A 16,737-nucleotide genomic window follows, 5' to 3' on the forward strand; every position below is an offset into this window, starting at 1 on the left:
GGAATTTAAGAAACAAAACAAATGAGCAAAGGGAAAAAAAGAGAAGCAACCCAAGAAACAGACTCTTAACTATAGAGAACAAACTGATGGCTAGCAGAGGTGAGGTGGATGGAGGGATGGGTTAAATAGGTGATGGGGATTAAGGAATTCACTCAAGCACCGGGCGTTGTATGGAAGTGTTGAATCACTACATTGTCCACATGAAACTAATATTATGTTGTATATTAGTTAACTGGAATTCTAACAAAAACTTAAAATATCTATCTGCTAAGTTGCAAAAGCACATCAAGATTGTAGGTGACAGAGCCGGCATTTGAATCTACTCCCTCTGGCTATAGAGCCTGCCTCTTAAATCCTTTGCCATAACACTACACCAGCACCTAGATAAGCCATGCATGTAGACACAGGCTTCAGAGACGTAAGAGGCCATCACTTCTCCCTCCAGGTAGGCACACAGAAGCCTACACACAGACATGCACAAGGAGTACATGCATGTACAGAGAGCGTGTGTGTGCATGACATGCATTTTCACATACATACTTAACATAAATTGTTCATGAATCACCTCCACCCTTGTTGCTGAATGGCCCTATCTCTTCCTGGGGAGATGAGGCTACACCTACAGCCCAGAGTTCCCACCAAGCTCCCGTGAGAAGCCCCTGTGAGCTCCCAAAAGAGCTCAGTGAGGACATCAGTAATGTTCTCCTCTCCTGGGAAGCCCACAGGGCCAATCCCCACAGGGCTCTGACATGCATGGAGGACAGGCCCTGGGTTCCAACGCCCACTGTAGGTAGAGAAAGGAGACAGCACATTCCTGAAACCAGATCTGCATTTCCCCTCGCCTACTTCCTCACAGATTCGGAGCCTGACCTTAACCCCCTGGAAAACTCCCTAGTCTGATCAGGACCCTGAACCTCCTCTGTCAAGCCCACAGGTAGGCAGGCTGAGGGGTCCTTGGGAACAGAACCTGGGGGTCAACATCTTCATATGATCTTCCTCTCTTTTCCTAATCCCATCTTCTCTCCTCCATCTCAAAGACAGGAGACAAGTGAACGAGAAAACGAGGATACTGCAGGGGGTAAGAGCACACATTCTGAAGCTGGACTCCACACCCTCTAGCTGTGTGGACTTAGCCAAGTCACTTCAAGTGCTTCTACCTCACTTTCATTATCTGTAAAAAGGGGGTACTGTAAAGACCAAATGACTTAATGTACATAAAATTCCTGGGACAGGGTCTGGCACACCTGAGCACTGTGTCACTGCTCGCTACTGTATGACCGTGACTGAGAGTATCCACGGGAAGGGGCTGCGATGAAGTGGGTGTCTCCAGTAGGAGACATCGGGGTGAGGCACTGCCAACCCAGCAGAGGGACACTACACAGGGTTTCAGCCAAAGTCCCACTTGAAGCACTTCTGGTCGATCAGATGGATACCAAAGGTACGTTGAAAGAGACGGAAGACAATTGTTCATAAAAAAGAACCCAGTGGGCATATTTCAAATGTCCACTTGCCTTGGAATCTATAATTTAATGGCTGGGAATGGCTGGGTCAAGCTCCAATCTGACATTAGAGTGAACATTGGGCATAAAGAAGGGATTTCAGACAATTGAAGAGAAGGAACATGCCTAGAAAGGGCTCTGCAGGTTCCCTAAGCAAGACATATCTGTTCAAGGGGCTCCATATCCGTTTGCCTCTCTGCTGGAAGTGGGAAGAGGGTAGTCAGGGACAAGCTGGGTTTCTAAGAACCTGACCCACGAGAGATTCGAAGGTCAAGTACTGATAGTGCAAAAGGAGAGAGTTGCTTTTTCTCACAATGTGACAGCACTGAGGGCCAAAGTCTCCTACAACTGTTCCTCTCTGAAGACAGGGAACATGGGTGAGCACATGGCTTCATGGGATGGGAGGCAAAAAGGGAAAAGAAAGAAGTAAATTGAAAAGGTCCCAATGTGTGGAAACAAAGGAGGGAGAAAAGGAGTAGGTCAGAAGGAGGCATAAGGCACTGGGCAGTAAAAGGACTTCTGTTGCAGAGACCACACCAGCTTTGTTCTCTACCACATCTGTATGGCTTGGGGAACAGGTGTGATAGCATCACTTAGGGTAGATAAAACACAACACTTGAAATATGGTATTTGTCTTTCTCTGGTTGAATTATTTTGCCTAACATAATACTCTCTACCTACATCCACATAGTTGCAAATGGTAAGATTTCATTCTTTTTGACGGCTGAGTAATATTCCATTGTATATCTATTCCATTGTATATTCGTGTGCACGTGTGTGTGTGTGTGTGTGTGTGTGTGTGTATAGTATATATCTTCTTTATCCATTCTTCAGTTGATGGACATTTTAGCTCTTTCCATAATTTGGCTATTGTAGGTAATGCTGCTATAAACATTGAGGTGCATGTGTTCCTTTGAATAAGTATTTTTGTATTCTTTGAGTCAATACCTAGTAGTGCAATGGCTTGATTATGGGGTAATTCTATTTTAACTTTTTGAGGGAATTCCATAATGTTTTCCACACTGGCTATACCATTTTGCATTCCCACCAACAGTGTATGAGGTGCCTTACTACACACCCTTACTACATCCCCTTTCTAAACACCCTTGCTAACACCTGTGGTTTCCTGTGATGTTGATTGTAGCCATTCTGACAGGTGTGAGGTGATATCTCATTGTAGTTGTGATTTGCATTTCCCTCACGATGACTGATGTTAAGCACCTCTCATGTGTCTGTTGGCCATCAATATATCTTTCTTGGAGGAATGTTTCTTTATGTCTTCTGCCCATATTTTAATTGGATAATTTATCTTTTGGTGTTCAGTTTTATAAGTTCTTTATAGATTCCTTTACCAGATAGGTCGTTTGCAAATATCTTCTCCCATTCATAGGTTACCTTTTGGTTTTGTTGATTGTTTCCTTTGCTGTGTAGAAGCTTTTAATTCTGATGTAGTCCTAATAGTTTATTTTTGCTTTTGCTTCCCTTCCCTAGGAGACATATCTAGAAAGAAGTTGCTAAGGCTGATGTCTAAGAAGTTACTGCCTGTGTTCTCCTCTAGGGTTTTTCTAGTTTCAGGTCTCCCACTTAGGTCTTCCATCCATTTTGAATTTATTTTTGTGTATAGCATAAGAAAGTGGCCCAATATAATTCTTTTGCAAGTTTCTGCTCAGTTTTCCCAATGCCATTTGTTGAAGAGACTTTTCCCCATTGGATATTCTTTCCTGATTTGTCAAAGTATAAAGGACCATATAGTTGTGGATTCATTGCTGGGTTTTCTATACTGTATATTGATCTATGTGTCTCATGTTTTTTAAGTTTATTTATTTTTGAGAATGAGAGACAGAGAGAGAGTGTGTGTGCACACAAGTTAGAGAGGGGCTGAGAGAGAGAAGGAGAGAGAGAATCCCAAGCAGGCTCACACTGTCAGCTCACAGCCCGATGCAGTCCTCAAACTCGTGAATTGTGAGATCATGACCTGAGCTGAAATCAAGAGTCTGACACTTAACCAACTGAGCCACGCAGGCACCCCTGTGTCTATTTTTATGCAAGTACCATACTGTTTTGATCAAAGCTGTAGTAGAACTTGAAGTTTGGAATGGTGATGCCTCCAGCTTTGCTTTTCTTTTTCAAGGCTGTTTTGGCTATTCAGAGCCCTTTGCGGTTCCATACAAATTATAGGATTGTTTGTTCTCACTCTGTGATAAATGCTGTTGGTATTTTAATAGGGCTTGCATTAAATGTGTAGATTTCTTTGGGTAGTATAGATATTTTAACAATATTTGTTCTCCCAATCCATGAGCATGGAATGACTTTCCATTTCTTTGTGTCCTCTTCAATTTCTTCCATCAATGTTTTATAATTTTCAGAGTACAGATCTTCACCTCTTTGGTTAGGTTTATTCCTAGGTATCTCATTGTTTTTGGTGCAATTCTAAATGGGGTCAATCCCTTAATTTCTCTTTGTGTTACTTCGTTATTGCTTTATAGAAATGCAACTCATTTCTGTAGGTTAATTTTGTATCCTGAAACTTTACTGAATTCACTGTTCAGCTCTAGCAGATTTGTGGTGGAGTCTTTGGGCTTTCTATATAGACTATCATGTCATCTGCAAATAGTGAACGTTTGACTTCTTCTTTGCTGATTTGGATGCCTTTTATTTCTTTCTCTTGTCTGATTGCTGTAGCTAAAACTATCCGTACTATTTTGAATAACTGTGATGAATGTATCATCCCTGTCTTGTTTCTGACCATGGAAGAAAAACTCTCCATTTTTCCACATTGAGGATGATATTAGCTGTGGGTTTTTCATATATGACCTTTATGATGTTGAGGTATATTCCCTCTAAACCCACTTAGTTGCAGGTTTTTATCACGAATGGATGTTGTACTTTGTCAAATGCTTTTTCTGCATATATTGAAATCATCATGTGGTTCTTATCCTTTATTAATGTAGTGTATCACATTGATTTTTGAATATTGAACTATCCTTGCAACATAGGGGAAAAAAAACCACTTGACTGTCATGAATGATTCTTTCATTTTTTTTCTAGCATTAAAAAAAATTTATACATATAATTTATTGTCAAGTTAGCTAACATACAGTGTATATACTGTGTGCTCTTGGCTTTGGGGGTAGATTCCTGTGATTAATCACTTATATACAACACCCACTGCTCATCCCAACAAGTGCCCTCCCCAATGTCCATCACTGATCTCCCCCCTCCTGCACCACCCCCCATCACCCTCAGTTTGTTCTCTGTATGTACGAGTCTCTTATGGTTTGCCTCCCTCTCTGTTTAAAACAATTTTTTCCACTTTCCTTCCCCTATGGTCTTTTGTTAAGTTTCTCATGTTCCACATATGAGTGAAAACATATATCTGTCTTTCTCTGACTGACTTATTTCACTTAGCATAACCTCCAGTTCCATCCATGTTGTTGCAAATGGTATGATTTCATTCTTTCTCATTGCCAAGTAGTATTCCATTGTATATATAAACCACATCTTCTTTATCCATTCATCAGTTGATGGACATTTGGGCTCTTTCCACAATTTGGCTATTGTTGAAAGTACTGCTATAAACACTGGGGTACATCTGCCCCTATGAATAAGCACTCCTGTATCCTTTGGATAAATTCCTAGTAGCACTATTCCTGGGTTGTAGGGTACTTATATTTTTAATTTTTTGAGGAACCTCCAAACTGCTTTCCAGAGTGGCTGCACCAGTTTGCATTCCCACCAACAATGCAAGAAGTTTCCTGTTTCTCCACATCCTCACCAACACCTGTTGTTTCCTGGGTTGTCAATTTTAGCCACTCTGACCAGTGTGAGGTGGTATCTCAGCGTGGTCTTGATTTGTATTTCCCTAATGATGAGTGATGTTGAGCATCTTTTCATGTGTCTGTTTGCCATCTGGATGTCTTCTTTGGAAAAGTGTCTATTCATGTCTTCTTCCCATTTCTTCACTGGACTTTTTGTTTTTTAGGTGTTGGGTTTGGTAAGTTCTTTATAGATTTTGGATACTAACCCTTTATCAAATATGTCAGTTGCAAATATCTTCTCCCATTCCATTGGTTGCCTTTTAGTTTTATTGATTGTTTCCTTTACAGTGTAGAAGGTTTTTATCTTGATGAGGTCCAATAGTTCATTTTTTCTTTTATTTCCCTTGCCTCCATAGATGTGTTGGCCGAGAAATTGCTGCGGCTGAGGTCAAAGATATTACTGCCAGTTTTGATAGTTTTCTGGCTCACATTTAGGTCTTTCAACACTTTTGAGTTTATTTTTGTTAATGGTGTAAGAAAGTGGTCTAGTTTCATTCTTCTGCATGTTGCTGTCCAGTTCTCCCAGCACCCTTTGCTAAAGAGACTCTTTTTTCCTTTGGATACTCTTTCCTGCTTTGTCAAAGATTAGTTGGCCATACATTTGCAGGTCCAATTCTGTGTTCTCTATTCTATTCCATTGGTCTATGTGTCTTTTCTTGTGCCAGAACCATACTGTCTTGATGATTATAGCCTTGTAGTAGATGCTAAAGTCCAGGATTGTAATGACTCCTGCTTTGGTTTTCTTTTTCAACATAACTTTGGCTATTCGAGGTCTTGTGGGGTTCCATACAAATTTTAGGATTGTTTCTTCTAGCTTTGAGAAGAATGCCAGTGCAATTTTGATTGGGATTGCATTGAATTTATAGATTTCTTTGGGTAGTGTTGACATTTTAACAATATTTGTTCTTCCAATCCATGGGCATGGAATGTTTTTCCATTTCTTTGTGTCTTCAATTTCCTTCATAAATTTTCTATAGTTTTCAGCATACATATCTTTTACATCTTTGGTTAGGCTTATTCCTAGGTATTTTATGGTTCTTGGTGCAATTGTAAATGGGATCAATTTCTTTATTTCTCTTTCTGTTGCTTCATTTTTGGTGTATAGAAATGCAACTGATTCTTTTAATGTATTGTAGGGTTCAGTTTGCTAGTATTTTATTGAGATTTTTGGATCTATGTTCATTAGGGCCTGCAGTTCTCTTTTTGTTGTGTCTTTACCTGTTTTGGTATCAGGGTAATGCTTGCCTCACAGAATGAATCTGGAAGTTTTCCGTCCTTTTCTATTTTTTGGGGGGGGAGGGGATAGTTTCAGAGGAATTGGTATTAACTCTTCTTAAAATGTTTCGTAGAATTCACCTGTGAAGCCATCTGGTCTAGGACTTTTCTTTGTTGGCGTTTTTTGATTACTGATTAAATTTCTTTGCAGGTTATCGGTCTGTCCAAGTTTTCTACTTCTTCCTGCTGCAGTTTTGATGATTTATATGTTTTTAGGAATTTATCCATTTCTTCTACGTTGTGCAAATAGTTTTCCAGGTTGGCAAATAGTTTTCCATAATATTCTCTTATAATTTTTTGTATTTTCTGTAGGGTTGGCTGTTATTTCTTCTCTCTCACTGAGTCATTAGTGTACATTGCAGCTTTACTTATTATGTAATTATCAAATATGAGTACAGTATTTTGTCTTTATACCTCTACATTTTTTTTTCTTACTTGGAATGGCATCCTTGTCCTGAGACCATAAATATATACTCCTTTTTAGCTTATACTTACTTTATGGTTTGGATTTTGTTTTTACTTTTAGTTTGTTCATTCATATAGAATTATTTCTATGTGTGTGAAGATATAAATCTAGTCTTCTCTTTTCAAAAGCTGCAGCCAATTGACATAAATATCAAATCTCTTATTTAATAGTTCATCCATTTTTCATTGCTATGAGATAAATATTATATATTAATTTCTATGTAGATTAAGATCTATAAACATGTATAAACACAGGTATACAGGATTCTTTATGTTGACCCTTCATTTGTTTTTCTCTGTGTGTACTATTATCTTACTGTTTCTCATTGTTATGTACTTTGATTTTTGGTTAGAAAACTTCTCTGAAATTCTAATTTTTTCAAAATTATTTTCTCTTTCATTAGCCACTTACTCTTCTAGATGAGTTTTAGAATGACCTTCTCAAGACCCTTTAAAAATTCTTTTGAGTTTGAATTTGATGCCATAAATATTTTTGTACAAATGACTTTGACACTTCAAAAAAATGCTTTTGGGGTGTTATTACACATGCACTGATCTTTATTAATTGAGAAAATTGACTTTTTTCTACCCTTACTGAAATATAATGGACACATAACATTTTGTAAGCTTAAGGTGTGCAAGATGGTGATGTGATGCACTTACACATTCTGAAATGACCACCACAACAGAGTTGGTTAACTACTTCATCACTGCACAAAATGACCATATCTTTTTATGTGTGTTCCTTATCATGATATTGGAAAGAAAGGGACTTACATTCAAAGTTTTCTATTTCAATAATATTTGAAGGTTTAGAATGAAGCATAGTCTTTTAATCAGAAAAATTAACATATTTTAAAACTAACCACAATAACATGGGCTATCCATGGTAGTATTCCTATTTTGACTGGCATCCTTTTCTCAAACTTCAAGTATCTGGATCATATTGGCCAAACAAAAATACTTAAATAAACAGTAAGCAAATTTTGCTATGAAGACCTAAGCAAGTCTCATCGGACTTCTGTGGATACCAAGGAGCACTGATGACATTTGTTGCTCCCTTTTGTTCCATCCCCATTACTACTACCACCACCTCTGGTCCCATGAGTAGGAGAGACTCCTAATGAGAGAACCTAATTCATGGAAACCCCTTGTATGAAAGCATCCTGATTCAAGGTGGAACTCAGCAGCCTCTTCCCCTGGGACATGAAGGAAAAAAGAGGATAAGGAGTTGTTCAGGAAACCACCTAAGAAGAATATCGTTCTAAAATTTTTGAGAAGAACTCACACACATTAGGCTACCTAGAAGTTCCTAAGAAGCATGGGACACACTTTTAGTTTCTCGTTGGGAAAGCAACTGGAATTTTCTTTATTTATTCCTTGTTGGATTTTACTCTCTATCTCAGTAGTTTCTTAAAGTAAATGTGTTTTGAAATTCTAACAAAAGCAGAGAGATTATTTTTCTAGGCTGCAGATTAGGGAAGAAGCTGACTTGATGAAATTGCCCTTCACATCTCTCCAACTGCTTCTCCACACCCTGTCCAGGAAGGCACAGACATGGAGACCAAGAACTACAGCAGTGACTCAGGCTTTATCCTCCTGGGCCTCTCTTCCAACCCTCAGCTACAGAAACCTCTCTTTGCCATCTTCCTCATCATGTACCTGGTCACCGTGCTGGGCAATGTACTCATCATCCTGGCCATCCACTCAGACCCTCGGCTCCATACCCCCATGTACTTTTTCCTCAGCAACCTATCATTCATGGATATCTGCTTCACAACTGTCACTGTGCCCAAGATGCTGGTGAATTTACTGTCAGAGACAAAGGCTATCTCCTTCGTGGGATGCCTGGTCCAGATGTACTTCTTCATGGCCTGTGGGAACACTGACAGTTACCTGCTGGCCTCCATGGCCATAGACCGGCTGGTAGCCATCTGCCACCCCTTCCATTACAATAGGGTTATGAACCCACGGCGCTGCCTCCTCATGCTGCTGGGTTCTTGCACCATCTCCCACCTGCACTCCCTGCTCCGTGTGCTACTCATGTCCCGCCTGTCCTTCTGTGCCTCCCATGTCATTAAGCACTTTTTTTGTGACACCCAGCCTGTGCTAAAGCTATCCTGCTCTGACACGTCCTCCAGCCAGATTGTGGTCATGACCGAGACCCTGGCTGTCATCGCGACCCCCTTTCTGTGCATTCTCTTCTCCTACCTGCGAATCATCGTCACTGTGCTCAGAATTCCCTCTGCAGCCGGCAAGTGGAAGGCCTTCTCTACCTGTAGCTCCCACCTCACCGTAGTGGCGTTGTTCTATGGGAGTATCACCTATGTGTATTTCAGGCCTCTGTCCATGTACTCAGTGGTGAAGGACCGGGTAGCCACAGTCATGTACACAGTAGTGACACCCATGCTGAACCCCTTCATCTACAGCCTGAGGAACAAAGATATGAAGAGGGGTTTGAGGAAATTAAGGGACAGAATTCACTCATAGAAAGAAAAAATTGATGGAATGTCTTAATTGGGAGATGACCCAAGAAATGATCATGTTATCTTTCCCTCCTATCCATTTTTTCACATGACACACAAAGAGGTCATTTAAAGTAGTGCTGAGAGGCGCCTGGGTGGCTCAGTCCATCGAGCATACAACTTCGGCTCAGGTCATGATCTCGCAGTTTGTGGGTTTGAGCCCCACGTCCGGCTCTGTGCTGACAGCTCAGAGCCTGGAGCCTGCTTCAGATTCTATGTCTCCCTCTCTCTCTGCCACCCACCCCACACTCGGTCTCTCTCTCCTTCAAAAGTAAACAAACATTAAAAAACATTTTTTTAAAATAATAAGGTAGTGTTGAAAAGAAATAAGAGCCCTGACTGGGAAGCTAGAATACTTAGTTTCTATCAAAAACCTTGACCAAATACATGTACAATCCAGGACAAGTGTTGCTAGGAACCCACATTTCAGGAAAGCTATTTCTGCCCCCTATTTAAATAAAGTTATCTTGAAGTACAATAAAGTGTCTCTCAATCCCTCCTCTATGGACTTGACTTTGGCTAATACTCAAGAAATTACAAAGTCCTATTCATTTTGAGAATAAGAAGTTACATGATTCGGTAAGGAATTTGAAATGACTTCTTAGAATAACAACTTGAGACTGTCCTTAAGGATGGATTAATTTTGACAGAGCAAGTTCAATAGAGCAGGAGGTAGACAGCGCATTCTAAACAGTGGGAACCACACAAAGAGGAAAAGGCAATAAGTACTGGCACGTGTCTGAGGGACAGCAGAAACTCCAATGCTGCTTGTTCAATTTGAGAACAGAGAGAATAAGTCTGAAAAGATGGAAGAATATACAAAACAGATTTAGTGCCCCCACTAATACCAATGGGTCCTCACAGTGAATTCTCAGCTTTTGACCCCTTTTCCTTTCCCTTTTATTCTGCCTTTGTTCACATGTCCATGAAATGCCCTTTATATCTGGAAGAAGGCAATGTGTATCTTTCAGGATAAGCGAGGTTGTGCTGAGGAAACAATCTCAAAATCATTGGACCTTGAAACCAAAGGTTTATTTTATATTCACACTGCATGTCCACCATTAAAAAGCATAAGGGTGCTTCTCATTTTAAACATTCTGTGACCAATGTCGATGGAGAAACACCATTGCAAATGCTTATCATCGTTCTGAAAAATTTTGCCCTGGCATCCAAACGCTCTGGTCTGGAAGTGACTCATAACATTTGTAACCACAACTCGTTGTCAATAACTAATCTCCCAAAAGTTCACACTAAAGGGAATTTTAGATAACAAGAGACCCTGAGATAATATGTTGTGGTGAAAGAGTTACCACTCTGACTCCCAGGTTAGTCCTTCTCTGTCACATAGAGTGCTGTCTCTGTCAGAATAGGAGGACATCCTCTGTCAGAATATCCTGCCACCCTTTAGAAGGAGTGAGCTGATGTGAACAGATGCTATCAAAGGACTTGAATCAAGTTTTGCTACCCAAACAAAGGAGCCTAGGGTGAACTTGGAAATTTGCTAATAAACATTGGTAAGAATGAAATAAATCTCTTCTGAAAGTAAATATAGTCAGAGGCAAGGTCAAAGCAGTCCATCTGAACACCTTGCCAAGTCAGGTGAAAGCTTCTACATGACCCTAGGGAGTAGAGAGGAACCCCCTTGACAGCTCCTCCTCCCACCATGTAGATACCTGCGAGGCTGGTTGATTCCAATAGTGGAATAATGCTACAGGTATGTCCTTTAATGAGGAAATTGTGAAGGGAAATGTATTGGATCCTTACACACACACAAGCTCATTAAACATATGTAAATGTTGGACATTTGGCTCAAGGCTAAACCAAAATATTGAGTTTCTTGAATATATTTTGCCTTTTTATCAGAATGAATGACATAAACTAGGAGGAGTATGAAACATGAAGGCTGAGGAGGACTAGGGAAGAGTGCTGAGTATTTCTGACATTGAAGAGTCTGATAGGGAAGGTATTACCAAAGAGGATTGAAAGGAAGTAATCATATAATTCAAGGATAGAATAAGGCTCAAGAGGCTGTGTCAACAACATTAAAATATTAACAGAGTTGAAGCAAAACAGTCTGGAAGACTTTCCATTGCCCTTAATGACATGAAGGCCATTAGTGACTTCGTTAATGAGGTTGCAATGGAGGAATCGAAAGGAGGCAGACTAGAGCATGTTAAGGATTCAGTTGCGATTCTATGCACTCACAATGAGCAATCTGAAAGGAAATAAGAAAACTACCTCATCAGTAGCATCAGAAAGAAAAAATTACTTACGAATACACTCAACTAATGAGATGAAAGACTTAATCATTGGAAACAAAAGCATTTGATGAAAGAAATAAAAGAAGGACCCAAGTAAATGGAAAAATGTCATATGTTTATAGCTTGGAAGACTAAGTATTGTTAAAATGACCATTATAACCAAAGTGATCTACAGATTCAATTCAGTCTCTATTAAAATCCTAAAATCTCAACGGCATTTTTTATAGAAATAAACAAAAGAATCCTAAAATCCACATGAAAGTACGAGGAATTCCAAATAGCAAAAACAGTCTTGAGAATATAAAACAAAATATTAGTCAGCCATCAAAAAGAACGAAATTTTGCCATTTGCAACAACGTGGATGGAGCCAGAGTGTGTAACGGTAAATGAAATAAGTCAATCGGAGAAAGACAAATACCATATAATTTCACTCATATGTGGAATTTAAGAAACAAAACAGATGAACATAGGGGAAGGGAAGGGAAAATAAGATAAAAGCAAAGAGGGAGGCAAACCATAAGAGACTCTTAGCTATAGAGGACAAACTGAGGGGAGGCGGGGGCAGGGGGAAATGGGCTAAATGGGTGACGGGTATTAAGAAGGGCACTTGTGATGAACACTCTATGCAAATGATGAACCACTAAATTCTACTCCTGAAGGCATTATTACACTATATGTTAACTAACTTGGATTTAAATTTTTTTTAATGACCACATGAAAAAAAATAATATACAATGAGGACACGGTAGTCTCTTCAAAAAATGATGTTATGAAAACTAGATATCCACATGCAAAAGAATGAAATTGGACTCTTATACTACTTACTAAAACCAACTTTAAATTGATGAAAGACTTAACTGTAAGTCCCAAAACCATAAAATTGTTCAAATAAAACTTATGGGTAAAGCTACTTGACATTGGTGTTGACAGTGATTGATTGCTTGGATAGGACACCAAAAGCAAAGGCAACAAAAGCAAAACTAGAGGAATGAAATACATCATACTAAAAATCTTCTACAAAGCAAACAAAACAATCAACACAGTGGAAAAAGGCAACCTAGGAAATAGGAGAAAATATTTGCAAAACATACCAGATAATCTATTAGGTTAATAGATTAATCCATTATCAGATACATTGTACAGAAACTGTATTTTCCTCCAATTCAGTAGCAAAAACCCAAATAACCTGATTTTAAAATGGGCTATGGATTCAAATATTTCTCCAAAGAAGACAGAAAAATGGCCAAAAAATATATGAAAATATACTCAAGATTGTTAACCATCATGAAAGAAATTGAAGATGACACAAATGGAAATACATTCCATGTTTATGGACTAGAGAACAAATGTTGTTAAAATGTCCATAACACTCAAAGTAATCTACAAATTCAATGCAATCCTTATCGAAATACCAACAACATTTTCCACAGAACTAGAACAAATAATCCTAAAATTTGTATGAAACCCAAAAGACCCCAAGTAGCCAAAGCAATTTTGAAAAAACAAAACTGAAGGTATCACAATCCCAGATTTCAAGACATACCACAAAGCTTTAGTAAGCAGAACAGTGTGGTACTGACCCAAAACAGACACATAGATCAATGGAACTGAATAGAGAGCCCAGAAATAAACCCACCATTACACGGCCAATTGATCTATGACAAAGGAGGCAAGAATATGCAATGGGAAAAAGTCTCTTCAACAAATAGTGCTGGGAAAACTGGGCGACAACATGCAAAAGAATGAAATTGGACCACTTTCTCACACCATACACAAAAATAAACTCAAAATGGATGAAAAACCTAAACGTGAGACCTGAAACCATAAAAATCCTAGAAGAGAGCACAGGCAGTAATTTCTCTGACATTGGCCATAGCAACATTTTTCTAGGTATATTTCCTGAGGCAAGGGAAATAAAAGCAAAAGTAAACTTTTGGGACCACATCAAACTAGAAAGCTTCTGCACAGCAAAGGAAAGAATCAACAAAACTGAAAGAAAAGAAAAACTATTGAACGGAGAAGATATTTGCAAATGGAAGACCTGATAGGGATTAATATCCAAAAAATACAAGAGCTTATACAACTCAACATCAGGAAAACAAATAATCCATTTTAAAAATGGGCAGAAGACATGAATAGACATTTCTCCAAAGACCTACAGATAGCCAACAGACACATGAAAAGATGCTCAACATCACTCATCACCAGGGAAATGCAAATCAAAACTACAATGAGAGGGGCACCTGGCTGGCTCATTACTTAAGCATCTGACTTGATTCTGGCTCAGGTCATGGTCTCAGTGGGTTCGTGAGATTGAGCCTCGAGTCACATTGGGCTCTGAGCTCTGAGCTGGCAGCTCAGAGCCTGCTTTGGGTTCTCTCTCCCCCTTTCTCTCTCTGCCCCTCCCCAGTGCTCTCTCTCTCCCTCTCTCTATATCTCTCTCTCAAAATAAATAAACAGTTTTGTAAAAACATATACATATACCACATCTTCTTTATCCATTCATCAGTCAGTGGACATTTGGGCTCTCTCCATAGTTTAGCTATTGTTGATAATGCTGCTATGAACAATGGGGTGCCAGTACCCTTCAAATCTGTATTTTTATATCCTTTGGGTAAAGACCTAAGAGTGCAATTGCTGACTCATAGAGTAATTCTATCTTTAGTTTTTTGAAGAACCTCCATACTGTTCTCCAGAGTGGCTGTACCAGTTTCTATTCCCACCAACAGTGCAAGCATGTGCCCTTTTCCCAGAATCCTCACCAACACCTGTTATTTCTTGTGTTGTTAATTTTAGCCATTCAGACAGGCTTGAGGTGGTATCTCAATGTGGTTTCGATTTTTTCCCCCTGATGATGAGTGACATTGAGAAAATTTTTTAAAAAACAACATCATTCACCATCAGGGAAATGTAAATGAAAGCCACCATGAGATAATACCTCACACTTGTTAGGGTGGCCATTACCAAAAAAAAAAAACAAAACAAAACAAAACAGAAAATAACAAATGTTGGTGAGGATGTGGAGAAAATAGAACCCTGTGTACTCACTACTGATAAGAATGTAAAATGATGCAGCCACCATAGAAAACAGTATGAACATTTCTCAGCTTAGGCAACATGTTGCTCATTTGATTTTCTTTTCCACTGAGGTTAGGGTAGAGCTGAGAACATAGTTAGATTAGTCAATATGTGCTGAGATAAAGTAGATTTTGCTCATATTTTTCTTATACTTAACGGATCATTGCTTAAAAGGAGATATGAAGATTCACTTTCTCACCCCACAGCCGCACTATCTACACTTAAAATTACTAAAACAAATGAAAATGGCATTTTAGTAAGTTCTCTGATCATGAGAGAACTTTTTTCCAAATAAATTGGGCAAACCTATAAATAAACGAAAAAAATGATGAAGCTGTCTTCTCCTTGACTATATACATGTTAATAACTTAGCCTACTGTGGCATATGAAACAGTGTTTTCAAAGAGTATATTGGTGCCAGTTAAGTTGTAACATCATCTTGAGCCCAATTGCTCAGAGTTTAAAGAAAAAGAGAGTGAATAGTTTAAACATGGGCATTAGGAGCACCCTATGAGTCAAAAATGGTGCTATGTATATTTTACTACAGTAATAAAAAGTCAAAAATTGCTTTTACCAATCCTTCAAACTGGAACTAAGAAAACCACTAAGGCACCTTACAGGCTAACTAACCATATTGCAGTGTCTGGAAATGGGCACTCCGTAGCTGAGGAACAAAGCCTGTTTCCAGTGGATACTACTGAATGCCTACTGGATAAAAAGTTAGTAAAATTAATGATGGCACTGTTGTTTTCTGATACAGTAACTCACTGAATTAAAGATATTGCTACACAACGTGGATGGAACTGGAAAGTGTTATGCTAAGTGAAATAAGTCATACAGAGAAAGACAGATACCATATGTTTTCACTCATATGTGGATCTTCAGAAACTTAACAGAAGACCAGGGGGGAGGGGAAGGGGGAAAAAAGTTACAGAGAGGGAGGGAGGCAGACCATAAGAGACTCTTGGATACTGAGAACAAACTGAAGGTTGATGGGGGGGGGGCAAGAGGGGAAAGTGGGTGATGGGCATTTAGGAGGGCACCTGTTGGGATGAGTACTGGGTGTTGTATGGAAACCAATTTGACAATAAATTTCATATAAATAAATAAATAAATAAATAAATAAATAAATATGTGACCTTTAAAAAAAAAAAGATATTGCTACAAACATTAAGACTGAGCTAATATCTGGACTGCAGAACTACACTGTAGCCTTAAAAATGGAGGAATCCAATATGCTCCAACATGGATGAGCCTCAAAGACATTATATGTGGAGTAAAATAAGTCAGATTCAAAAGGACAAAAGCTGTATGAGTCCAATTATGTAAGGAGCTTCGAACAGTCAGATTCATAGAGACAGAAAGGAGAACAGTGGTTTCCAGGGGCTGAAGAGAGAGCTGTGGAAAGTTGGGGCTTAGTGGGGACAGAGTTTCCATACAGCATGATGAAAAAGTTCTGGAGATGGATGGCAGTAATGGTTGTACATCCATGTGAATGTACTTAAAGCCACTGAACTATACATTTTAAAACAGTTAAAATGGTAAATTTTATGTGACGTCTAGTTTGCAACTAGAAAAAAAAAGGTGTGTGTGTGTGTACACATTCTCTCACATCTTGGGAGAAGCCCCAGGCTTTCTCTATGCATTTGCCTCTGTTTTCTAGAACAAGTGACTAATTATCTGGAGATCCAAGAAAAACACTCCTATCTCAGCCTGAGTTTCCTTGGTCTCTACTGAGAGGTCTCTACTTCTCTCCCAGACACAGTGTCTAATGAGTTCCCTGGGGTTGATGCCTGGGGAGGCTGTCTAGCTCCT

At 39.1% G+C, this 16,737-nt stretch overlaps 1 protein-coding gene across 1 annotated transcript; it reads left to right on the forward strand.

Moving 5' to 3' along the window:
• The first annotated feature begins 8,599 nt into the window (after positions 1–8,599).
• LOC123592955 (olfactory receptor 1L4-like) lies at positions 8,600–9,547 on the forward strand. Its single transcript, XM_045468393.1, has one exon. It carries the CDS (start codon positions 8,615–8,617, stop codon positions 9,545–9,547), a length of 933 nt encoding a protein of 310 aa, XP_045324349.1. The 5' UTR covers positions 8,600–8,614.
• Positions 9,548–16,737: the final 7,190 nt, after the last annotated feature.

This window comes from Leopardus geoffroyi, chromosome D4 (genome assembly GCF_018350155.1).
Source record: "Leopardus geoffroyi isolate Oge1 chromosome D4, O.geoffroyi_Oge1_pat1.0, whole genome shotgun sequence".
NCBI lineage: Eukaryota > Metazoa > Chordata > Mammalia > Carnivora > Felidae > Leopardus > Leopardus geoffroyi.

Coding starts and splice junctions, on each gene's coding strand:
- LOC123592955 (XM_045468393.1), top strand. CDS start 8,615: ATGGAGACCAAGAACTACAGCAGTGACTCAGGCTTTATCCTCCTGGGC.